The sequence below is a fragment of the Dermacentor albipictus genome, chromosome 3 (genome assembly GCF_038994185.2).
Source record: "Dermacentor albipictus isolate Rhodes 1998 colony chromosome 3, USDA_Dalb.pri_finalv2, whole genome shotgun sequence".
Taxonomy (NCBI): Eukaryota; Metazoa; Arthropoda; class Arachnida; order Ixodida; family Ixodidae; genus Dermacentor; species Dermacentor albipictus.
Window position 1 is genome coordinate 141,105,184 of NC_091823.1, and position 26,707 is coordinate 141,131,890.

Consider the following 26,707-nt stretch of genomic DNA (forward strand, 5'->3'; position numbering starts at 1 on the left):
GAACGCTTGAGTTGTATCAATTTGCGTATGCCACGAAAGATCAACAAAGAACATAAACTTTTCCATATTCCTGCCTGTCATAACCAACACTCAATCGTCCACAGAAAACTGAGTCTTTCTAAGCCTTATTATTATGATGTCAATATTTCTCATGTCACTATAAGTAACTCTAGTTGTTCTTTTCCTCGCTTTGCGTTGTTGTGTCATTGTTTCACGCACCGTTCAATTGTCTTTCTCCTTTTTCTTTTGCATTTGTCTTGACTTTTCCTGTACGTTAGCTCTTGTTTTACAATGTGTTATTTTTATTCATTGTGTTTTTATTTACATTTTCTGGTACCTTTACTGTTGTCGTCTCTGGTTTTCGGGTTTAATGTATGCGTGCGCCAGCACTTACACCTAAGGGTTGTTCCTGTGCGCGGTAAGCAAATGAACGCAATGAAATTATTGATTCATTCATTCGTTCATTCATTGCGAAAGACATAAACAGCCACCAATTAGACACTTTCATCGCCGCCACACTGGCTCTGTGCCACTGCTTACGGTACCATCTTCATCAGGTCGGCTCGTGCTTCGAAACCTTGCGCAGAAGAAGAAGAAGAGCTGTTTCTCTCGGACGCGCCTCCGCCCTCCCACTCTGAGAAAACGCACTTGCCTCCATGAGCGACGACACGACGCTGGCCAACGGCGGTGCCCACGAGGCCTCGCTCGCAGAGTCTCGGAACACAGCCGTGGTACCGTGGGGCCCCGAACCTCCGTCGGCGTCTGTAGACGCGTCGAAACGCGCTTTCCGACGGAACCGTGGCCTGTGCAGGGCGCGAAAGCGCCGTCGCCGCGCTCAGAGTGCTCAGAGCCCGTCGCCGGCGGTGGACGCTCGCCGAGCTTCTCGGATGTCGTCGCGAGAGTCCGGCAGCGACAGCGCCTCAGACGCCTGCGGCACCCCCGCGGCCGACACCTCGGAGGAAGTGACTAGCGCGTACGCTCGCGTGTCGTCCACTGCCGCTGTCGACGGCGGCGAGGCCCACGGTATGTTCGCCATTTGCGCCGATGATCCCCCTTGGGTGTCTTCTGAATACTACCATTTCACAGTTGGTTATGACCTTGGAACGCCGCGGCAAATACGCCATAGTCCAAATAAAGAAAAAAAGTGTCGTCCTCGTTCGTTATCGTAACGGCTCGGTGGAAATGAACTTCCTGTCGATGTTAGGAGTAAATTACGCTATTGAAAGTGGGAAGAAAGCAGCCGATTGCCAAGTTAAGCGTAAAAAGTTAAGCACATAAGGACGACCCTCATAAGAAGGCTTATTTGCGTACTGCCTTGAGTGGCGCATTAGACTTGTCCGTAATGGCGTTCTAAGTTGCGTACGCAATCTTTCTATTTCGCGCTGCTTCACCATGTTTCATGATAGACCTTTATGAACACATAAAAAAAGCGGAGTCTTCGCCCTGTACCGACGGCGGGATAATTTCACTGCATTCTTTCTCACAGCTCAAAAGCATAGCAAACCAGAGCATAAAGTTGGGAACCTAATAAGTAATTACCAAGTCCATGTAAGAACACGTTTGCAAAGTAGACGCCGAATGGCCCACCTTTTTCCCTAAAAATGAAAAAGAAGCACCACAAAAGTATTTCTGTTGAAGTACCACTAGCCGCTACGGTCATCAATACGCAAATAAGGGAGCCGCGTTCAGTAAAAGATCGAATGCTTTACCTGAGGATTCCCAGTCTCGTTGCCTTCATGTAAAAACGTCGACAGCTAAAGGTGACTTTCGAAACTAATAAAAATTGCCTCAAGCTACCGCAATACCACAAGTGTGTCATTGAAGCTTGCCCAAGGCAATGCATGAAGGCAGCATACCGGGACGAACCTCGAGCTACAAGCGTAAACTTAGTTGCCAGTGGAATCGTGAACTGAGGGCGGGAAATAAGCAACTGGTTTGCACACAGGAGACATTGAAATTTCCGAGTGCATTGCTATACAGGCAAATGCAACACATTAGAAATGACGATACGTTGTCGCTGTACATGAGAATTATAAGCGCCTTGCCCATGTCCTCCCATATCATGCGGCGCGCGTGGGATTTGATTTGAAAAGGTTTCGCGCATCTGAAATCTCGGCGGCCATCAATGTCAGAAGCTTCTGGGTGTGCAGTAATTTGGGATGTAGAATGCGCAAAACGTGGCGATAGATGTCGAAAGAAACTGCATCTACGTTCAAGTATTGGGTGCCGTGTAAAGTTCGTGAACTTTTAGGGGAGAGAGGTTACCAGACATTATAAGACCAGTCACTGAATTTATTTTCACGCACAAAGCTGGTTCGCACTTTTGCTTCCGTTCACGGAACAATAATTGTTCTTTCCGCTGTGGCTACATAGTACAAAGAGCTGTGCTCATGATGGAGGCCCGCATTGTGTAGCCCCCCTTCACTAGTCTTCGAAGAGTAACATGGCGTCTCAGAATACGCAGTAATATGAAAACGTTCAGACGCAAACGACTAGTGCCTCGAATGTGAAAGTGGCGGACAAACCGGACTGCCGAACCAAACGCGAGGTCGAACCGAAAACCGTACCCGAACTGAAATTTGGACGCAACTGAACCGAAACCCGAACCGATATTTTTGGAACATGCCTGAACCCGAACAGCGAAAATCCTGGCTGTCCCGTAATCGAGAGTAGATGTGGGCATCAAATGGCTACCGGCAAAGCAGATTGGTTGGCGATGATACTAGCCACAACATTAAAATGGATGTAGCACATGTTCGCAACGGCACGCCCCACCACACCACACCGCACCACGTCATACTGTGCAAATACACCATAGTCCACCATCATGCAAATACACCACCATGCAAATACACCATAGTCCAAATAAAGAGAAAAGAATGTCACACTCGCTCGTTATCGTGATGGCTCGGTGGAAATGAGCTTCCTCTCAATGTTAGCAGTAAATTGCGCTATTGAAAGTGGGAAGAAAGAAGCTCATTGTGGACAGAACCGGATAGAGCCTCATTGCAAGTCTCGTCTCGGTCAAACGGCCAACCGCGCTGCGCCGGACGCTACTGGCTTGGGCGCTGCCCGACGCCACCGGCGCTGCCGGCACCCTGGACGCGCCGCGGTCCTCACGGACCACTGGCGTTGAAAAGAGCGCAGCGCCGAGAGATATCAATCAAATATACAGTGCCTTGTATCTGCCTTTTGAACGTCGCTACCGGAAATGACCAAAAAATATTTGGTCTACTAGAAGTTAAAGCTTGAGCGATATAGTGAACAAACATTTGGAAGATCGCGAAAGCAATATTTTTTGCAACTTGTTTTGGAAGTAAAACTAGCGTATCTAATGCGGTTTTGACTGGTTGCCCGGATGATCTCGTTTTGCTCTCGCAACTTGCCCGGATATTCTCGCTTAAATGCCTTGATAACGGCTCTGGCTTTTGGCTCGAGGTCACTTGAAGGTTGCTGACAACGTGAGCGGAATTCATTTCATGCTTAAAAGATTACGACGTTTAGTGTTTCAATACGAAATGGTTCAAGCATATAAGGCGAGAATAGGTGCTCAATACGCTGCACGATTCTTCGAACTACTACTTCAATCGGCGTGCCATACTAGCAGTCTGTTACGGCTCACAGGTTGCCTTCTGTTCGAGAATAGATATAGACGATGAATGTGTGCTCGTAACTACGGTCACTTCTGCAGAGACGCTTGCAGTTCTGAAGTCCGCCGTGCAATTGTATTTCGCCGCCGAGAAGTTGTTTTAGGGACTCCGCAGAACCAACAATTCTATGAGGCTCCAATTCGGCCATTAAACCAACTTGTTACTAAAACCATATAACCTAGATAAACAGAGAGAAACACACACAGGTGAAAAGACGACGTCCTCGAGGAGGAATATGAACTCGTTCAGCTGCGGGCATGACATGCTGTAACCGTAACACGGCGGTCACTAATGAAGGCCGTTACCTTCTCAGAGTACGGTAACCGGGCTCTAAACGGCATGCGAAATGTTCTTTTGTTATGTCCCATGGTTTAACGTATGTTTAGTGCATAGCTTAGCAGAATGCAAGGGTTTTCGACTTGTATAAAATCTTCGTGGGTCGCAGTGTTCGTGCTGTTGACTTTTTTCTGCTGCCTTCGCCAATGCAAGATTACACACGTGCGCAGATGCGCAAGAAAGATCGATGCATACGGTTCAGCACAAACAGCTCTTGTTCGTCGTTCAAAAGCATCAGTGTCCTTACCAGCTTCTCAAAGAGGCAGCGTACTGAGCGAGATGTCAATTGGTGTTTGGTTCATTTCTTTGCTGTAGACTAGAAGTTTGAAGTTGTAATTTCTGTAATACGGTGTGAATTCGGGTTGTCTTCGACGCCATAGGCCTCTTGCCACAGCTCACTCACCACCAGTCTTGCAGAAAAAAACTACAGCAAAACGAAAATAACTGACTCTGCTGCTGCCAGAGTAACGAGCGTGGAAGCTACGCCGACCTTACGCCATCGCGGGGATTTTCATTAACTACCTCTGTCTTTATTATGTGCGTGAACATTCCCTCATATTTGATTCCTTCGTACATTTCTGCCTTCTCTTGCTTAAACATGCATGCGCGTGCACAATACGGACAAGTACATAGTACTATGCAGCATACCACCAAGGGACAGGCTAAAATCCAGGAGTGCCGATTTTCGGACTAGTTGGTTCGTTGCATCAGCGCACGTCCTGTAGGCTTTCATGTCCCTGTCAATCCAGCGCTATGACTTCAATTGACGCAGGCTAAAATGAACTGCACCGAAACTGTCTGCGAACCGGTTCAGTATTGCGAACTGGTTCGCGAACCGTTGTATGTATTTCACCGAACCAGAACTGAACCGCAAAGAAATCGAAGAGTGTCGAACCCGAATCCTAACCGAACAGGTTTGTTTTTTTTCCTCACTCCGACACCCTGGCAGACACCACTGGGTATATTCTGTTATAATGTCAGATTATCTATCCAGCGAGTAATGTGGAAGAGGTTTGCTCGACCAAGGCTTAAGGTTTTTAGGGTGAGAAGGGCAGACGCGATCTGTTTGGGGAAGAGAAGACATCGTACAAGAACGATCTGTTTTGGGGCCGTTGGTTTTTGGTTTAGACTGCGTATATTGTCCAAGGACTTCAGTGCAAAGTGCGATTGTACGCAGATGACTGCGTAATTTATAGAGATATTCAAGATTACCATGATGTTAGCTGCCCACGGAGTAATTTAAGTAGAATTCAAGATTGATGCTCCAAGTCGAACATGTCTGTAAACAGTGCAAAGTATCAGCTCATGTCTTCCACCCGTAAACGCATCTCTGTGAGATCTGTTTATAATTTCGATGGGCTGCCTCTTGAACGGGTTGACCGTTATAGTTATGAAGTGGTCTACTTAGAAAATTTGACCTGGAACAGACATATAGGATAACTCACCTCAAAGTCAGCAAGAATGCTCAACCTGATTACACGTAATTTTCATCAAGCCCACAAAAGTGCGGAACAGCAGCTTTACAACACAAATGTTGGCACAATACTCGAGTACGCCTACGCGGCTTGGGACCCTCTTATCTTGCAGACAAACTTGGGCGTATTCAAAACCGCACTGCCAGGCTTGTTTGTGGAAATTACAACTTCCACATCAGTAATACATTATTTAAAGAAAACCTTGGCTCGCAAACACTAGGATAATGCCACTTCGTTATGAAATTAGAACTCTTTCTTTCCGAATCTACTCTGACCTCACAGGAATAAACAAAAACATGTACATTTTTCCGCGCCATTTCATTTCTTTGCAGTGGTCACGAGCTTAAACTTCTTGAAGCATGCTGTCGCACTGATGTTTTCCGCAAATCATTTTTCCCGATTCCTTCCAGGCACTGGAATAAGCTTACAAAGAATATTGTTCATTGTAAAACGTGCTCTGACTTTCAGTCGTTTTTATCGTCTAACCTGTCGTAAGCGCACATCATTGCGCGTCGTGATATAAACAATCCTTTTTTCTTTTCAATAATATGAATGCGACTGTGAATCTGTTGTTACGCTTTTTTATTAGTTGAGTTTATACCCTGCTGCCTGCTTTTTTTGGAATCAGCTCAATTTTCGCTTATGTTTCCCTTTTCGCTACGAATGTTCACCTTTGCAATAATGCCTCTGTGGCGCTGCAGACACTTGTATAAATACACAAATAAATAAACAAATAAATAAATAAATAAATAAATAAATAAATAAATAAATAAATAAATAAATAAATAAATAAAACATTTTCTCTAGTGAGACACCACTGGAAGAATGGTGACGCACAATAAGGGACCACGAGCAATTAAGCGAACCTTTTACATAAATAACGCAGGTTACAAGCAGAAATATGCTTGGAGATTTTAGTGCGATAGAAAATATTGAAGTGCTTGGTGGGCATGCGTCAGCGCCCCGTGCAAAAGGGGACGCTTACATCATCATTGTCTTTGTCATCATTTTACGAGCAGGTGCCGCCGAACTCGCTCAGACGGTGCAAGCCCCTCAAGATGCCACCGGGTCGGTCGCGAGCGACGTCAAGCAGGAAGGCCCGACGGAACCTCAGCGCAGTACTTCCGCAAACGGCACGCCGCCGCAGCAGCAGAAAGATGGACGCCCCAGCCCCTCGCTGGTACGTAACTATCACGGCACCATCTGTTTTAGCAAGCTTGCCCCCTCGAAACGCAAAAAAAAAAAGAAATCAAGGACGACGCTGAATGAATAGCAAGAAAGAAAATCAAAGCCCCACTGAGATTAGCAATCAATACAACAGGCTCGACACGGCTGGCGGACGTCAAGCAAAGATGCAGCGTTTCCTGCGCGTTTTCTACGTCTCAGGGGCACTCAAACGCACAGGTCGCGCAGCATGTGTTCACGAAATGCAACACACCTAGCTACTGCGTCGACCCGCCTCCGCTCCAGTTCGTATTCGCACTTTCCCGCATTCCGCAACCATTGTCTTAGTCGAAAGCATATTATACATCGAATAAGAACGACCTTAGCTCTCGCTAGCTTTTAGGCTATAAGATTAATAACAAATTTATTTCCTTCAATGCGATGGAATAGGCCTGGAGAGAAGCTGAATTAACAGCTTGACTAGTTTCGTGCTCCCCCAAAAGAAACACCACATGTCACAAAGGCAACATACAACAACAGACAGCATCGCGCATCGCATATTTACGTTCAGGAAAGCTAGTTGTACCGCACAACGCAAAGAAGCTAGGATAAAACAAGAGTTGAAAAGCAATAAATTTGAACATTCGAGACCAACTAAAGTAGTCTCACTTCACTGTGAGCGCTAATTACCAATATATATTACCAATATACCGATATATTACCATTATATCGCCATCCCCAAAGGAAAAAGGAAACAGCAGGCATACACACAAACAAATCAAGTGCCATCGAAATTCAACTTTTTAAAGGCCACAAGCAAGCAAAGTTTAACTGAAAAGAACGCACTATGCAGATTAATGACAAGAAATGTTACGTTAAAACGCACGGCACTCTCATGAGTGTGAAAATGCGTGTTTGGTACATACATGTAAAGAGTGAGAAAACAGTACCCGTTACATAAAAAATTTACACATATTTCTGTTGGAGAAAAAAGAGACGCGATGCATATTTTGAACATTTTATATGCACACATCAATCATCGCACAACAGTTCAGTAGATGTGGCAGCTTTCGTTTCATCATCTGCTCTCCGTGGTTAGTTCTACAAGCGGAGACCCACCATGCTTCTGGTATTACGTGGTTCTTAGCTGTTCTTCTAAATAAACTGGATAGGTAGAATAAAAAAATATGTACCTCGGGTCTGCTCCTCAGTTCGTCAACTAAAACGATGGGTAACCTCACCCTAATTATCATCGGGCCATTTTAAACCTATGGTCAGACGAATTCATTTATCAGCAACTTTTATTAGACCGATTTCGGCGTGAGTTTGACAACTCCACAGCCTCTAACCATGCCAGTGGGAGAAAAAAAAGATATAGTTGCGGTGCATAACGGCAAAATTACTAAGACATGGCCGGAAGCCTACCACTATTCTTAAAAAGAAATGTACAATCATTGCATTCTACAGGTGCTAACATGGGGCAGAAACTTGGGGGTTAACAAAGAAGCTCGAGAACAAGTTGAGGACCGTGTAACGAGCGATGGAATGAAAAAGTTTTAGATGTAGCTTTAAGAGAAAGGAAGACAGCAATGGTGGTTCACAGATCAAATGGGGATGGCAGACCTCCTAACATTAAGAGGACAAAAGGGAGCTTGACAGGCCATGTAAGGCGTAGGGTTGATAACCGATCGTCTATTAGAGTTACACAGTAGGCCCCAAGGAAAGGGAGGCGCAGTCTAAGACGGTGGCGAATTAGTTGGTGCGACGAGGCGATAAAAATTGCAGGCATTGCTTTGGGTCGGCTGGCGCCAAACGGGTGTAATTGGAGATCGCTGTGAGAGGCCTTCGTTCTGCAGTGTGCGTAAATATAGGCTGATGATGATGACGCCGGTGGTAGTACTTAACCATCTGAGGGCAACTGTAGAAACATGCATGCTCTGTTTGTACCATGAAAAATTCGCTTGGCTTTCGAGATGAAAAATCATGACGGTGAAAATTAAAAGTTTCTACAAGAGAAGCAGGATTGAGTAGGCGCTGCAAAAATAATACACACTGCTCACTCTGTGTGAACGATGGATCAAGAGATATCATATTAGTAATGCCAGTTGCAAATAATTATAAGATATGCTTGACCAGCACATAATATATATGATATAACCAGCATATATAATATATTCGGCGCTGTTGGCCTTGCAGGAAATAAAGGTGATTGCTTTCTTTTGTTAGTAGAAGTGTTCACATTATTACAGTGGTGCATCGCATAGCACTTCCCGCAAGTCGCATTCATTAAACGATGGTAATTAAACCATGGCTAGGACGCGAGCGCGCACCGCTGACGTGGCTCTGCATTACTGGACTACGTTACGTTAAAAAAAGGGGGTACTACATTGGCCTTGTTCGTGTTTCTATAATGATGTTGTCGAAAGAGTGCCTGGTGCAAATCCGCTAAACAGGACAACAGACAAGCCCGAAAGGTCAGCTGGTCTATGTAGGACTCAGAACTGCTAGAAATGCTTATGATGATGTATACATCAACGAGGTACCGTTTTAAGACATACAATACCAACTGACTTCTTGCAAAGCATGCTCCTGTGCACGCCATTTTTATTTCACTACATATCTTTATTTTCATTGTTAAATAAAGTGCCGGCAAACAAAATAGAAAAGGGCTGCCATAAACTCGTCTTCTTACTTTATCGTGATAAGAATTATACGCATATTACAGGCACATTTATGCCATCGGCGTCGCAGAGATGTTCCGCATAAATTCCAAGGGCGGTAAAATCGTCGCCACGAGCCGAATGCTATATGTGCGAGTGAAAGCGTGCGAGGGTGAGACGGCGATTGCGGCTCAATCTCGCGCACGCAACGGAGGAAAGCGGGGAGGAAGCGCGCCGTCTTCCGCCGCGCGCAAGGCCCCCCCCGGGGGGGGGGGCTGCGTTCTACTCCGGCCGCACGCGCCTGCCCGGGCCTCTACATCTTCAAAGCCATCTGCGACGGGGACAGAATTCGCCGCACGTTGTGTTTTCGCGGCTTAGACCCGCCCTGGTGGCCTAGTGACCTTGGTGTTCCGCTGCTAAACCAGAGGTTGCGGGATCGAATCCTGGCCGCGGCGGCCGCATTTCGATGGGGGGGTCGAACTGCAAGAACATATCTGCACCATGCATTTGGTGCACGTGAAAGAACCCCAGGTGGCCGAAATGAACCCGGAGCCTACTACAGAGTCTCCATAATCACATCGTGGTTTCGGCACGTAAAATCCCAGAATTTAATTAATTTAATTTGTTCGCGGCTTAGTTCACGTTGACGCGCGAGGCAGCGCGAAGGCCATTTCGCGCCCTACTGCTGCCTCGCTTCTTTACTCCGGCGTTTTGACAGCGAGTTTCCGCGGTCATCGATTGAGATGTTTTCATGTTTGTGTGTGCGCGGTGACACCATGTTTTTATACTTCTTCACGCGCACAACATCACCTTGGCTCAGAGGTGGCAATGATTGTCCGTTGCTCCTTGTCTGACGATGCTTGACAATGTGTAAACCAGGGCGATCCAGAATGTCTGGCAGCGTTGTTCGTAGCTTCCTGGCCTAAAGGATCGCTGCCGGTGATGCCGCACTTTCCAAAGGGGATGTGCTGTAAGCAAGCATACCGAGCCGAAAATCTTCATTCATTTCAGCGGTTTTCTTTATTATTCGTTTGACCACCTTCACCCCTTCTCCGCTAGGCCATTTGACTGTAGGTATATAAGGCTAGGGATGATGTAGCGAAAATCGCATTCCCTTAAAAATGCGGCAAACTGGTTGCTTGAGAAAGAGGGTTTGTTGTCCGAACACGCCTTCATAGGTATGCTGTATCGCGCGAAGATAGCGCTAGTTGCTTGAATAATGGTGCTAGTCGATGTATCCTTAAGTAGTTCCACCTCCGGAACGTTCGACAGAACGACAGAGATAAGGTCTGCCGCCGTAGTAGAAAATGTCAATGTCAACTCGGTGCCATGGTTGCTCAGGCACTGGGCAGATCTTCAGTGGCTCACGCGACTGACTATACGAGTATTTCCTGCACACTGCGGATTTCTGTACAAAGGCTTCAATGTCGCTTTCACACCTGGCCAGAAAATCACTTCTCAGGATCTTGCATTTGGTTATACCCAAGTGGCCTTGGTGCATTCTGTACATTATTTCGCGCTTCATGCTGACGGGAATCACAACCTTGCATCCCTTTAACAGAACTTCCTGGACTTGCGAGAACTCCCCAGAAAATGGTTTCAGCTGCCCTTCGACTTGTTCGCCTCTGCCCAGGGTTCTACGAAGCCCCCCTGACATCGGCTCCGGACCTTTACACCTGTGTGTGTGTGCAACACGAGTATGTGAGCCCGCCTCCTCCAAAAGGGCGGGTCATCTTTGGTGACGTCGAACGGTGACGTCGAATGATGACTGGACGAACGTTTCCGTTCACTTGGAATCAAGAGGGGGGGGGGGGGGGACGAGAGCTTATAAGCAGCGATTGTCGGCTGCTAGAGTGTGCTCGTCGTCGGGAGCTGAGTGCTCGTTTTTGTTGCTAGAAATGTACTAGTGAGCTGCGTGCTCGTTGTCATGCTCGAAATGTACTAGTGAGCTGTGTGCTCGTAAGCTGTTTGCTGTATGCGTCGTCTTGCGGGCTCCATTTGGGAGACACGCTAGACTGTCAATGTATGTCTTGTCTAAAATGTTAAAATGTAAATAAATCGTGTTTACCGAGTTCCTCTCTACGACCTTCAACTCCTTCAAATGGTGGTAGCGGCGAGATCGCCCGACGACTCCTACATCTGGTTGAAAGCGGTGGGATTGTCCAACAACTCTAATGGCGATACGACACCACACTCACTGCGTGTAGTTCAGCATCTTCAGTGTCGGTGTCAGCAGTGGCGTAGCTAGGTCGTCTGGCACCCGGGGCCCATAGGTCTTCTGCCCCCCCCCCCCCCCCCCCCTACCCCGGTTGTAGACGAGGAAGGCGAGGATATCAACAAGTTCCGGGTGTCTTCAGACGTATATGACACCCCCCTCCCCCCCACTGGCTCCTTGCACCCGGGGCCCACGGCCCCCCGGCCCCCCCTGTTGCTGCGCCACTGGGTGTCAGCCTTCTCGCAGTTGACTGAAGCCCGGGACAGCATGTCGGCCAGGAAGAGTTTTCCTGGAACAAAAGCAATTCTGATTTCATAACCGAGCAGTCGCAGAAAGAAGCGTTGCAGCCTAGGTGGCATACCACCAATTGCTTTCTGGGATATAGCAATCACAGGTCGGTGACAGTCTCCACCTTGCGCCCATGTGTGAAACGATTGGATCTTTCGCAGTCATACACAATAGCCATCGCTTCTTTTTCTATCTGTGAATACCACTGCTTCGTTTCTGTAATAGCTTTAGAGGCGTAAGCAACCGGCTTCCACTCGTTATCGTGACACTATATAGTAAGGCAGCACTCAAGCCATTTTGCGATGCATCCCACCATATCTTAGTTGTGGTTCGCCGTCCACTTAAACATTGCGCCTTGTTCCAGTACACTTCGTATCAGTACGGTCGTGTGCGCCAACGATGGCAAAAATTTACCGAAGTAGTTTGCCACGCCTAGCATTCTTTGCACTGATTGCTTGTCCTGTGGCTGTGGCATTTGCATCGCGCGTTGCATCAGGGAGGAACTCGGCTGTGCACCCTCATTGCTGATTACGTCGCCTAGGAATTCTATCTTTCTCGGCCCACATGTGCACTTGGCCTCGTTGAAAGTCAACCCCGCTCGTACCACCGCTTCTAGCGCTAATCTTAGTCGCTCATCATGCTCTTTCCTCGACATACCCCAGACTAATATGTCATCGACGTAAGCCCTCACTCCAGAAAGACCCTCGATGATTTAACTTAGAACCATTTGAAAAAACTCCTAGCGCTGATGAAATTCCGAAAGGTTGTCGGAGGAAACGGTACCGCCCAAAAGGCGTTGCAAATGTGCACTTGTTTGAGGTTGCCTCGTTCAACGGTATCTGGTGGAAGCCCGCGTTTGCATCGAGGCGAGTGAAATTCATTGCTCCGGCTAGTTCCGCCTCTATGTCTTCTCGTGTCGGCATCTGGTAGGGCTCCCTTTTGACACAATCATTAAACTTTTTCCGGTCCACGCACACTATATCAGCCGTCCATCCTTTTTGCTCACAATTTCAAGAAGGCTTACCCAGTCTGTGGGCTCTGTCACTTTTGCAATGATCCCGCCTTATTCCATGCGCTGCAGCTCCTGAAGCAGTAACAGAACTGCTGGTTGCCCTAGCTGGTGCTTGCTGAAAGACATGTTTTTTGCCGCAAGTTAAAGCACGCACAAGGAAGACACATGCCCGCCCGTGTTGTCTTCTATGCACCTTCCTTGTGTGTGTGTTTTCACTTGCGGCAAAATACATGTCTTTCCTCAAGCGGTGGCTCCCGAAGCCCTAGGGGCACCCACCATGCTGGCCGTACGATCGGTATGGCGTCATCGCAGAGAACCATACGGCAGCGACGCTCCACGCAGCCTGTGCCGCCGAATAAATGACGGCATTTATCTACTACTCTTTCTGCTGCGTCTTGCGACACGCTGTGTACTACACGAGAAAGAAGCCGATCGCGTTAATCGCACGTTTGAAGTCCTAGTATTGCTTGTCCTTTCCGCATGATGAAAAATTGCAGAGGCGCTGTAACGTAAAGCTATTCCAAAGTTTTCTATTCCAATTCTGCAATCAGCCCTTCACGATTGGTCAAAAACTTTTTTTGGGCCACACCCATTTTACCTGTCTATCACGAGACGTCACGAAAACCGCGATAGCTCCCCATCTGATATAACGTGCACGCACGGATTATGCATGATTTCACCGAACAAAAGAAAAATAGCTATTTCTGATTCGGCACCTCTTCGCCATTAGCCCTCGGCTATTGTTTAAAAGTTCTCGGGCTGCGCCCACTTCACCTGCCTCTCACGCGACGTCACAAAACCGCAAAAACTCACCGCGTCAAAGGGACGTGTACGCGATAAAGATGCATTAATATGCCGAACAAAACCGAATTTTTTTTCTGAATAGCCGCACGCTGCCCCGTTCCAAAAGGAATAAAAGATAGATGCCGCCGATCGCTCACGCACTGGCTACTCGCTCCTGTCGGCGAGCATGGGTTTATTTGCGTGTAATAAGACTTTTTGCGTGGCCGTGCAACGTTTTCGAGCACTTTCGGCATGTTTACGACCTCGTTCTGCCAACCCTTCTTTGCTGAGGATCCGTTTTAGCGTCATTCTTAGGTTTCCGTTGCATGCCGCCACGATTGTCGACGAGCCACCACAAGCAAAGTAAGGGGAAGTGGACCAATCGCAGACGCCTGCCCCACCCTCTTCATCCGGTTATCGATTTTCACTGCAGTGGCTCGGCCCTACCGAATCCCTCTACACTTGAGCCTGCTCCTCGCCTCTTGTGAGCTAATTAGATAAGACAAGCCGCTCAGTGTTATTCGTTTTTGAAGCAAACAAAAGTGGCCTCCTATGAACGAGGAGAGCGTTTGATTGGTCTGTTCAGACAACCCTGCGGGTGACCGCCCGACGCTTGCGTCGGCGGTTACGCAAATTTGACGTCAGGAGATTGGAATAAAAACATATTGGAATAGTTTTACGTTATAGGGCCCCAGGACAGCGTTGCGACCATTCAGCTACACTTCTGATGTAACGGTGTCAATGTGCTGAATTTTGCTCCCTCCCAAGGGCCGCAATATTGTTCAACTGGTCTTGTGTCATGGCTTTGGCTGCATCTTTTTGAAGACACTGAGCGGCAAAATGTTGGCTTGGCAACCGGTGTCAACCTTAAGGTGAACTTAGGAGTGGGCAACTTTTGATTGAACAAGCCAATCGCGTTCCTTGGCCATATGCTCCTCACAGCGACGTTCGATATATCGAGCCCCTCTTCGGCACCATGCAGCGAGCTCACCGATCTGTTCGTTTGCTTTACAACAGATGGAAAAGTGGTTTCATCGCTGGCATTTCTGACATGTGCGCCCAAATGCAGGACATTTCGGCGGTGGGTGTGTGCGGTGCGCGCTTTCGGCACTTGTAGGCCTACCGCTCTCTATTAGGAGCGAAGCGCATCTTTTGAACCGAGTCCACTTGCTTATGGTCTGGTTCCCACATTTCTTAGTGATGTTGCTTCGGCAGCCTTGCAGATGTATTCTGCCATCGGGAGAGTAAGCTTGTCTCTTCTTCTCTCGTATTTTGTAGTCATTTGTACCAAAAACATTTTGGTCCCTGGCTATTGATTCGAGTAACCCTGCAATGTTACAGAGCCTCGCTTGAGTTCTCAAATCCAAAAAAAAAAAATGTGCTCGAATGGCTCGCCTGGTGCCTGCGCTCGCCTCTTGAATAACTAGCGCTCGTATACATCATTGTTTTGGGCCTTGCAGTAGTCGTCGAAATTTTTGCCTACTGTCGCGTAGTGGGTGCTGTTTTCGTCTTCGGAGAAGGTGTTACCTCAATGGCTCCCTAACCTGCGGTAGTCAGCCATAGCGTAGTTTTCGTCGACTCAGTTCGAGGCTTTCTTGCTATTTGTGTCGCCATCAGGTATAGTTTTAACCTATGCTTGAATTGGTGCCAATTCTTTGCTTGCGACGTCCCCTTTGAGGTGAAACGCATCAGGTGGTTGTAAGAAATTCATTTCGCGACTTGTTTCTTCAGTCTGTGCAGATGTTCAGAGAAGTGGGCGTCAGTTGACCACTTCTGACACCATGTATCGTAGTCATGGTACGCCAAATACCAAGGGGAGAAAAGACCCAGCTTTATTGAGCAGCGGGCATATATATCGAAAGCAGAAAAAGAGGTCAACTGCAGTACTTCAGTCACCAATGCGTACCAGCTACAGTTTTGAGGCGGCACTGCGCAGGCTGCTCATCGCGCATACGATGCAGTTATTACGCCTATGTTTAAAAGATTATATGGTTGATAAAACTACTATGCTTACTTCGTATAGCTGTCCATTAATGTGCTATCGCAATCGATTCTTAACCTTGCGGATGAAACTGCAACTTCTCTGTCATTTTGAATTATTTTAGAAGAATAAGAATATCTACCGGTGAGTGCTTGTATAAGAGCTCGTCACCTGACTTGCGAGCAACACTCTTCTCCCACGCCTTTTCTTGATTCTGTTATTTCGCTTTTTTAAACACGTATAAAAAAAGCCATTGCAATCACTATTGAATTGTGAAAGTCCGTCTGCTTTGTGAGATGTGATATCAATGCTTTTCTTCCATACTAATCCACAGGATTTCCTTTTAGAATTTGTTTACAAGGCCGGTTAGGGCGCATTTTAACAGAATTTGTCGTTATCTTCAAGTGATGAGAAGTATGCAGTTTTAAAGGGATATCTAAAAAAATTCGGATCTGTATCTCGTACGCAGAAAGTGAGTTATTTCTTCAGGTAAACAAACAGATAGCTCTATTATTTTTGGAACCATCTATCACACTGCATCGCGGGTGGCCGGGAAGCCTTTGTTCCTGCAGTGTCGCCCCGCGGCCAACGCCGAAGCAAGTTTTCTCGAACAAGCGCTCGACGGCTCAGTGACCTAGATTGAGCCGGGCAATGGGCAGCTATATCCAGGCTATCCCAGGGAACCATCTCCGGCAGTCTCCCGTCGGCGTCGGTGGTTCAGTGGTAGAATACTCGCCTGCCACGCGGGTGGCCCGGGTTCGATTCCCGGCCGACGCAGTTTCTTTTTGACCTTTTTTTTTAACACAATACATTTTACTGGAACGAGCGGTTCCATGTCTAGCTTTATCATGTTTTTTTGTAAGCACAAGAACATTACTTCGCCTTATATGTATTGGAACTGAATACATTCCGGAAAGGTAGAAAGAACAAGCTTACTTTTGGCTTTAAAACATTTTGAATTTAAAACATTCTCACAGATCTTTCCAAAATTCTATCACCGAGTTAGACGGTACATATGCGCCTTTATACAAAGCGCACTAGGATTAAAGGGGCCCTGAGCGACTTTTTTTATCGAAGTGGAGAAAAGCATTTCGTATTAAAATAGGCTTTTTCAAAAAGAGGTTGCCACAAAAAAAAAAAAGGTCTTCAACGCGTTCAACAGCAGCAGAGTTATTGGCCATCAAGCACGAATTCCACTAAGCTTTCGTTCCTTCTTCAATGCATTGTACTGCGAAGGCTACGACGCAGTGGGGCGTGCACACAACGCTCCGCCTTCTAAATGTCACCGAAGCGTGCAGTTCACATTTCATTTTCGATGTCAGCGTAGACGCCAGGACTTCCGCGTTTGGCGCTTACGACGCGCTAAACATAAGGCACACGCGGTTGTCCTCGGCGAGCGGCAGTGCACTTGGCCAGCGGACTCGTGGCGGCACCTCGCGGCGGCCGACGTATCTACGCCATGTAGCCGACCGCAGCTTGATGTCAGCTATTGGCCAATAGCAGCCGTCTAAGGGAATGACGAAAGAAAGCGTCTGATGACGAAATGTAGCGGCCGGAACAGAGTGAGGAGATATCCTTCTGTTGAAAAGAGAGCGTTTGAGAGAAAGATGACTTCGCGATCCGCTTGCGAGCTCCACGCACCGCCTACGACAGCAAAACTTGGCTTAGATGTTCGCAGCAGCGTATGCTACCCGCAGACTACGTAATTTCACCAAGCAAGGCTGGTTCAGGGCCCCTTTAAGCATAGACAGCAACCAACTGTTTATCTTTACAATTTTAATCGTTAGTGAAAGTGACAAGAATAATTCCATATTTTCGGCAACACCCATACAGCAAATCCCGATGGCTCCCCGGTTTTACTCTTTAAAATGAAAACAGGGACAGCCCAACGCAGGAGCAACGAGTAAAGAGCACAGGACAGAGCGCTGACTAGCAAGCAAATGTTTTATTTGCAGAAGCAGCATATAAAGACGTCATTGAATGTGACGTAAAGAACAGAAAAACAAGGATAAGCGTCAGCCACGGAGATAATCCAGTTATTTTGTTGAGAGCGTGAATGACGCAGAACTGACGCACGCGTCGCCACTTGTGAATATGCAAAATGCTTCAAGAGAGAGAAGAGAGAGAAATAACGTTTATTTGCACCCGCAAAAAGAGCCCCGAATTGTCAGGAGTCTTCCTGTCTCTTCAGATTGCTCCTCCCTTTTCAGCTGGCTGATGCTCCTTGGAGCTCAGCGGTGTCCAGGGCCATGCGGGTGACTTCTCTCTGAACATCTTCCTTCGAGCTGGTCATTAAAGTCTCCCAGGATTGTCTATCCCTGTCTGGTTTACGGTATCTAGGACATGTCCATATTATGTGGATCATGTCCGCCTTTGCCCCGCAGTGTTTGCAGTTCATGTTCTCAATGTTATTGTGCCATCTCTTCAGTATGTAGGGGTTGCAGATCACCCCCGCTTGCAGTTGCCTCCATGTTATTTCTTCTTGCTTACTTAGTTTCTTATGCACCTCTGGCAGTGTTTTCCTTCCCATTCTATAATAAGCGAGAATTTCGCTGTAAGTGTTTATGCCTTCTTTTTGTAGGGGCTCCCTGGCTGGAGAGGCTGCATTGGTGTACCGGTAAATAAGCTCTCGGGCCAATGCGTGCGCTTTCTCGTTGCCGGGCAAGCCTTCGTGGGCAGGAGTCCATATAAGGTTTACTAATTCTTCTGGAATTGGTCCTTTCTCCAATATGTTGAGCGCCTCTTTGGAGATTCTCCCAGCGGTATAATTCCTGATGGCTGTCTTGGAATCTGACACTATGATTTTGACCCCTTTTTGAGTCAAAGCTAGGGCTATGGCCTCCTCCTCTGCAACCTCCACTCTGTTTTGCGGGGTACTGCAGCTCTTTGAGTTCTCACCGTTAGCCTGTGTCATCACTGAGACAAAACCTGGTCTGCTTTCATATTCTGCTGCATCCGTGTAGAAAACCCCTTGCTTTTTATCTAGTGATTTTTGTAGTGCTTTAACCCTGTCTTTCCTCCTATCCTGATGGTGACTGGGATGCATATTCTTCGGGAGTGGTGGTATGCGTATCCTATCTCTGATTTGCGACGGAATGGCTCCCGTGTTTCTTACTTTGTTGCTAGTTTTGTATCCTAGTTTCTCTAGAAGTCTCAGACCACCTCTGCTTCTCATTATTCTCTGTTGCTGGGAGACTAGTGTGGCTTCGATCAACTCTTCTAGGGTGTTGGAAATGCCCATGTTTAATATCCTGTGCGTAGAGGTGCATGGTGGAAGGTTTAGGGCTGTGTTAACTCCTTTCCTGATGAGGATTTCTATTTTGTTTTTCTCGGCCCTTGTTAGTTTAAGGTACGGCGTTGCGTATGTGATCTTGCTGATCGCGAAGGACTGTACTATCCTTAATAGGTTAGCCTCCCTCATGCCTGCCTTCTTGTTGGCGATTCTTCTGAGGAGTCGACAAGTTTGGCTCACGCTCATTTCAAGCTTTCTAATCATTTCCGTATTTCTTAGATTGTCCTGAATGTGCATGCCCAGCACTCGTATAGCTTTTACGTTAGGAATTGCGTCCCCATTAACCATGAGTTTTATCCCGTGGTTAGGAATTTTCTTTCGCATTTTCTGTGGACTGATGAAGAGAGCCTCCGACTTCGTAGCGGAACATTTAAGTCCGGCTTTTTCTAAGTGCTCTTCAATTCTATTCATGGCCTTTTGCAGCGTTTCTTCTATGTAGGCGTCACTTCCTCTATTTATCCATAGGGTGATGTCGTCTGCATAGATCGTATGTTCTAGACCCCGTAAGTCCTTAAGTTTGTGCGGGAGTCCCATCATTACTATGTTAAAGAGAGTGGGTGAAAGCACCGAGCCCTGCGGTGTCCCCTTATTGCTGAGCTCTATCCCTTTCTCCTCGTTACCCCCTAGACTGACCGTTACTGTTCTGTCATTTTGAAAGTCCTTTATATACTCGCAGGTACGTCTCCCTACGTTTAGGCTATTCAATTGTTCTAAGATTGCCTTGTGGTCTACGTTGTCAAATGCTTTGGCCACGTCTAAGCCAACGATGGCTTTCGTGTCCTTCGTTTGGTGGTCGATAATTTGCTCTTTAAGCTGTAGCATGACATCGCACGCAGATAGGTGTGCTCTGAAGCCTATCATTGTGCCAGGGTATATGTCTTGGTCTTCCAAGTATCTGCTAATTCTAGATTGTATCACGTGTTCCATTAATTTCCCGACGCATGACGTGAGGGATATTGGTCTGAGGTTCTCGAGACTGAGCTTTTTCCCCGGTTTTGGAATTAGGACTAATTTAGCCTCCTTCCATTCTTTGGGGATTTTACCCTTGTCCCAACACCCTTGCATAAAATTTGTTAGGTTTACTATTGACTTGTCATCGAGGTTCCTCAACATCCGATTGCTGATTCTGTGCGGTCCTGCAGCTGTTTTCGTTCTTAGTCGATTCAGCTCGGCCCTGACTTCTCCTACAGTGACGGGGCTGTCCAAGAGGAGGTTCTCTTCCCCTTTGTAGTCCGGCAGTGTTTGTTGCGGACCACATTTAAGATATCTATCCTTAACTTCAGCGAACAATTGTCTGTTACTGCCTTCGTATTTATACACTAATTTCTGCATGTTTCTATGCGTCTCTGATTTGATGCTTTGGGGATCAAGTAGGTGCCTCAATAAATGCCATGCATTTGATTTACCAATTTTTTTATCCATCTGTTCACATATGCTATTCCAATTTCGTTTCGTAATTTCGAGTGCGTATTCTTCAATCTCTCCGTTCAGGTGCGCTAATGCCCTCCTAATGTTTCTATTGCTTCTATTCTCTTTCAATGTTTGCTCTAGCTGCTTCTTTTTCCTCCATAATCCGACCAGTTTCCGGTCTACTACCTCTTGCGTTTCGTCTGCCTCCACCTTCTCGGTGGCCTCTTCAACCGCTTCCAAGAGTGCTTTGCTCCAACTGCCTACATCCTTGAGCTCCTCGTTTTCGGCACATTTCTCCCTAAAGAGGTTCCATTTTACTGCTTCGATCTGCTTGGGTTTGGGAGTTGGTATGCCGTGTTCTACCACCGTCTCTATAATTCTGTGGTCGCTTCCCAAGTCCTCTCCCGTGTTACACCATCGTGCGGTTATGTGTCCCCCTATGAGAGTAAGGTCCGGTGTGGTGTCCCTGGAAACGCTATTTCCTTTTCTCGTCGGAATTTGAGGATCTGTTAGTAGGGTTAGTCCATGCTTGGAGATAGTATCCCATAATTCCCTGCCTTTTGGTTGCGAGGTTTTGTACCCCCAAGCCGTGTGTTGCGCGTTAAAGTCTCCGACTATGACTATGGGGCTGTTGCCTGCAATGTTTTTGGACCTTTCGATGAGCTGATCGAAGCCACAATTCTTTTTTTGCTTAGTAGCTGTATACGTTGAGAACGTATAGGCTCTTATCTTTTCTTTTCCTCGGTACTACTTCAATTAGGACGTGATCAATATTATTTGTGTCAGTTTCGTGTAGGACTGCTGCTAAGTTTCTTTTAACTAAAATAGCTGTCTGCCGGTTATCTCCTTGCCCAGTGTAGGCTGTGTAGCCGGCCAATTTTGCATTTTTCCCACAGTCTTGCAACGCAATGACGTCTGGTTTATCGATGTTAGTTAGGAATGTTTGTAGGACTGCTCTCTTTTTCAGGAAGCCCCTACAATTCCACTGCCAGATCGTGTTATTTTGCCAATGCATTTTGAATGTTAATTAATTGTGTTCTAAACCAATCGAATTCAGCTTTTAAAGCGAAATCGCGTTTGTCAAATTCTGCTTTGAGGGCGATGTCGCGTTTTTCTAATTCCGCTCGAGTTTGTTCCATGAATTGCATCATAGCTCCGTTCATCAGAGTAATATCCTGAGTAACTTTGTCCATCTTACTGTCGGACTCTGTCTCTCCCGTTCTCTTCTTTTTGAGCGGGGGCCGATCTGTTTTGGGCTCTTTGTCCCCTACACTCTCTTCCTGTGTCTTACTGTTTCCACCCTTCTCTTTTTTCATCTCCTCGATTATCTTTAAAAATTCTTCTCTCTCCTTTTTCCTATCGTCAATCAGTATTCTGATTTGCTCTTCCTGCCTCTTAATAAGCGCTTTTAGCTCCTGGTTTTCTCTATCCTTGTCTGAATCCTGGGAGACTTTGTCTGACCAGCTCACCTTGTTACTTGTTTCCTTCTGTTGTGTCTGGTGTTGCGGCGTCTCTAGCCTCGGGAAGGACTCCGAACGGCTCCTGGTCATGCTGCTCGATCTCTCGCTTGGCCTGCTTTTACGAAGTTCCTCTTGGTTCGCCTCCTCGGCCGCTTGTTTTTGCTCCCATTGTCTCTTCTTCACGATGTACGGGGTGCGGAATAAATTCCTGCACTTCTTATCCCCGGTGACGTGGTTTTTGCCGCAGAGCTGGCACTGCGGTTCGCATTGATGTCCTTCTTGTGGTCTGGTTACCCCACAGCCTCTACACCTCGGTTCGTCATTGTCACACACGTCTGATCTATGCCCGAGTCCTCCACACTTGTAGCATACTTCGTACCTCTTCTTGTATAAGAAGCACCGTAGAATAGCGCCCATGAAGAAAACCTTGCGTGGAACTTCCTCGTCGTCAAAAGTTAGGAGGAAAGTTCTGGTTTTGCCCATTCTTTTGCTTCTAGAATTGTCGGGTTGTCTTCGTCCTCGTTGAGGTTGCTTAGGACTTCTTTATCGGAGTACATTTCCTCTATGCCGTGAATAACTCCACGCCCACAGCTTTCCGGGGCGTTCACGTACGTGACGACCCCGTAGTCCTTATCTCCGATTCTGATCCTATCTATCTTGCTTATTCTTTTAGCATTTTCCATAGATAACGTGTGGTAGATGATCGTACCTTGTTTGGTGTTTATCACGAAGCGGTCTCCCTTGGCTTCTTGTAGGCTGACGCCCACGCTTTCTCGCACTGCTCTTCAGAGGCTGACTTCCGGTGCCTTCTGAAGCACCGAGAGGCCTTCTCGTAGTCGTAGAGTCACTTTCCAGCCCGTGGCAGGCAGTCTCGGTAGGTTCGATGCTACCGATAGCTCCGCTTCCTTCTTCCCTGCTCCCTTCTTGAGCGCGTCGTCCCGAGCGTCCGCCGAGCGTCCGAGCGTCGTCCCCGCGCCAGCTGGCACGGTCTTCTGCCTCCTTTTCGCCAAAACGGTGAACCATTCTTCGTTGTCGGATCCCTTAGGATCCTTTTCGTTGCCTTCCACCGTCACTTCCATGTCGCCGCTTCTCTGGGAGCCGCCGCTGGCTTGGCGTTGCCCGTCGACGCCGTCCACGGCTGTGGCCATGCCGAAGCCGAGGTGAGGCTTAGCGCGGCGTTGTGCTCCGGTCACGGTTTTTTAGCCGTAAAATCACTAAAAATCCACTCACAGGCACAGAAAATTGTGTCCACCGGGTCCTTGTCACTTCCGAAAATCGATTTTAGCACTTTCGCAGATCATTTTGCCAGAAAAACCACCAGAATCCTTGGTTGTTCGCGGAGCCGGCGTAAACACGTCTTCACTCCTCGACGCTACCTGGCGTTCCCCAAATGCTTCAAAGATTTCCCGCGCACGCTTTTCACTATATCCGCCAATTATACCATACTTAAAGGTCGGGGAGCAACCTCACGTGTTACAGTGGGCAGCCAGATGACTGCGCGGATTTCCTTTTAGTGAAGCGCATGCTCGCGCAGGCGATCATTAATGTAGCTGCCCGTTTGCCCAAGATAGCAACGCTTACAATCGAGCAGGATTTTATAGACGACCTGCGTTGCGCAGTCAATGAAGCCGCCAAAATTATTCTTATAGCAACTTTTCCGCGGTACGGTATCCACCACGTTGACTATTTTGCCCAATCTGCTCTGCTTATTAGGGTCATTGCACACCACCCTCACTCCTGCATTGGCCGCAATTTCTTAATGTTATGGGAAGCACGGTGTACATAAGGAATGACGGCAAGCCTAGATCTCGAAGCCGGTGACTGCATAGTTTGTCTTCCGGCGTTCTTTACCTTTTACAAGGCCACCAGCAGCACTGCACTATAGACCGTTTTTTCGTAGGCGCCGCCATATTGTGAACGCAGTGGTGCCGCTTATGAGCAGTGCCATACTGGCTTGGGTGAAAGCGGTCTTTTGCATGGCAGGTATACGCTCGGCGGTAGGTTCTGGCGCTTGTTTTCGCGGTCGTGCGGTCTGTTTAGAATGACGCGCGTTTTCTACGTGGTAAACAGTTCTGTGAGACGGGCTGAAGTGGCTTAATGCGTCATGGCCGGAATTTCTGCTGGCGTTGAGGTGGACGGAACACGCAGCGCGACGTGCGCGCGTATATTTGAGCCTGCAATCAGCCTCGGAGATCAATAGTGTATTTCTGAATGTTCGAATCACTAATGTGACCTTATTGAAGTATTATCCTCTATTCCTAAGCTGCGGTTTAGGAGTCATGAAACATACGCGACGATCGTACCAGCCTGGGTGCCGTTCTGCTACGATAGCAGTTGTGGTGTTATACTTTGACAAGCGTTCAAACTGTTCGCTGCAGGTTACATTGCGTGACTACTTGGTTCAATGGATGAGGTTTCCGCCCCTGAATAAAATAGTTTTGGCAAGTAATAGCAGCATACCTTACAGTCTGAATTAAGCTTGTCCAGCAAAGGGACTGTTTACGAACTGCGCGAGCGTCCTAAGCAGTGGTAGGTGCTGGATTACAAATATCTTTGTTCTATATACTGCATGGTCCCAGCATACGGCATCAGCGGTTGCATGTTTATAAACGTTGTGCCGCGTGACTATGCGAGGTCCTACTGCGGCGTTAGCCCGTTTTGTCTTGCTTTTTCGAGAAAGTGGATGACAACCGAAAAAAAATTTTTTTTCGGTTGTGTTCGTTCCGTTCACTACGACGCACTCACACGTATTACAGAAATTTTGTCCTCAAAAGTGGGCATCGCATTCTTTTTATGCGATCCCTCTCATATATTATGGCTGTATGCAGTCAAAAAAGGCAATGCCGAAGCGCATAGCTTACGTATGTATTGTGCTGGTCCACCAACCTGCAGTGATCGCTGTGTTGAGCAGCGCCATCGGCTCCATGCAGGAAGGCTAGCGTAGACATATGGTAATTTGAAGCCTGCTAGACTTGAAATGCGCGAGAACGACGCCGGTGCATCACAAATATTTGATAGCGCCTGCCGCTTAGATGTTTCGTGGTTGCCTAGCTAGGTTGGCCGTGCACGAGCATGCGCTCTTATGCTTTACTCCCTACGCCAAGCGATCAGATAGTGAGCAAATTTACCATTTAATGCTGCTAATAAAGAGACACCGGTTTTCTTTGTTGAATTAAAACCGATATGAGCAAAATATTTCACAACACATACAAACACCGCGACTGATAATTTGCGTACACCGCGGCTGATAAAGCGCGTCACATTTCAGCGCCCCAAAAAGATATTTCAGCCTACTGTAGTTACCGATCCACCGAAAGGCTTCCCTAACGACCTTATATGAACGGACATGGCGTAAAATTTCACAAACTACCATCTAAAGCATCTCGAAATCGTTCCGCAGCACGAGACAGCAATACTTTCAAGCAGCGCCGCGGCGGATCGCCCAGCCAGAGAGGAGGAAAGGCTCTCCGCGCGCCCTATGTCGGGTAGCCTGCTGATGTTAGTCTGTTGACTTGTGCTGAAAAGCTCTCTTCTACAGAATGCTCGCACGAACGCTTAAAGGGACACTAAAGCGAAACAATAAATTAGTTTACACTAATGGAGCATTGTTTGAGAACCCTGCAGGCAGTCATTTAAAAAAATAGTTTGATTATTACATGAGAAAATGAAGGTCCAAGTATCAGTATTTCAATTTCGCGCCGAAACCCCAGCGCCGGTACGTCAGCGTGACGTCAGGGATTCCAAAGTATGTTTTCGCATTTGGGCCACTTTGGCTGAATAAAGGTTCCCGAAACTTGCAATGTTTAATATTTAGTTCCTTTAGAACACAATTTAATCAATCTGCACAGCTATGTATAATTAGTATAAGCTATGTATAATTATACAGCTATGTATAATTAGTAGGCCCTAGAAAATGCCATCAAAATCCAAGACGTCGCAGCCCTCAGGTGCGGGAACTCAAGTAGGCGTCGCCACCCGTTTTTAGTTCTTGCGCTTTTTCTGGTTAGCAAACATCTTATCGCTGTAAGAGTGGTGTTTTTGGTGTTGTAGAACGGTAATTTACTGATGCCGAAGAAATCATTTTTCACTTTAGCGTCCCTTTAAGAGCAGCTCGCAAACATGCCTTGGCGATGCCTCATTTTACGAGTTGGGAGTATGCCGACGAAAACGGGAGTAGCCCTCTCTTTTTGAGCGAGGCCAGTAGCTCCAACAAACGTGACGAGGTTTAAAAACAATTTCAGTGTCTAAAAACATTAAATGGTCATTGGTGTGGGCTATTTCATTGTTAATGCAAAATCCTTCATTATCTCATTGTAGGCGTCAATATTTGTCTTGGAAGTTAACTCCACGTCACAAGGGTCAACTGAATAAAATACTAAAAGGTCGCGAACAAAGCGGAATATTCTTACGGTTGTCAGCTGCAGGCGAGCGATTAAGCCCCTATCAGAGCGTGCAAACAAAATTTCGCTATGTATGGGTGCCAAACATGAACCAATACACACTCCCTGTCTTTGAATTGAAAGCTTATTGTCATGACAAATGAATGTAAATTTCAGGTAGTAGGTGAGCGAAGGCGGTGCATGGATGCTTGTCGAGGGAAGGATGGTGACGATGGCACGTGACCATCACTCTTTAACAATTTCATTTATTCCACCCGAACAACACTAGCAGGCTTGAAACGACCCCGCTCCACGTCACAAAGGCTTCGCAATCATTTAAGCTATGCCCGCATTTACGGATAAACTCGCGCATTCGATTACTCTGCAATTCCACGTGCAGTCCAGTTGTGAAATTCACTCCCAGACGACATCGCATGCAAGTCGAAGTGTGATACATACCGCGACGCCCTACACCATTCACGCTTTATTTTGCTGATAAAGCGTGATGATGTGGTGTTCGTTGTCTCACATGTCGTTGTTGCAAATGCAGTGATTTCTTTTGTCATTTATTACATTTGCCGTGTTCCTTTATTGTTCCCTTT

General features: G+C 47.1%; 1 protein-coding gene and 1 non-coding gene across 2 annotated transcripts in view; both read left to right on the forward strand.

Moving 5' to 3' along the window:
- Nucleotides 1-625: 625 nt before the first annotated feature.
- LOC135905341 (endothelin-converting enzyme 2-like) overlaps nucleotides 626-26,707 on the forward strand; it is a 194,736-nt gene continuing 168,654 nt past the window's right edge. The window contains exons 1-2 of the mRNA XM_070536099.1: nucleotides 626-1,023; nucleotides 6,481-6,641. Coding sequence (XP_070392200.1) covers nucleotides 657-1,023; nucleotides 6,481-6,641 — 528 coding nt within the window. The 5' untranslated portion in view covers nucleotides 626-656. The remainder of the gene's footprint in view (nucleotides 1,024-6,480; nucleotides 6,642-26,707) is intronic.
- Nucleotides 16,271-16,341, forward strand: TRNAG-GCC (transfer RNA glycine (anticodon GCC)). Its single transcript has one exon. It is a non-coding gene; the product is annotated as a tRNA-Gly (tRNA).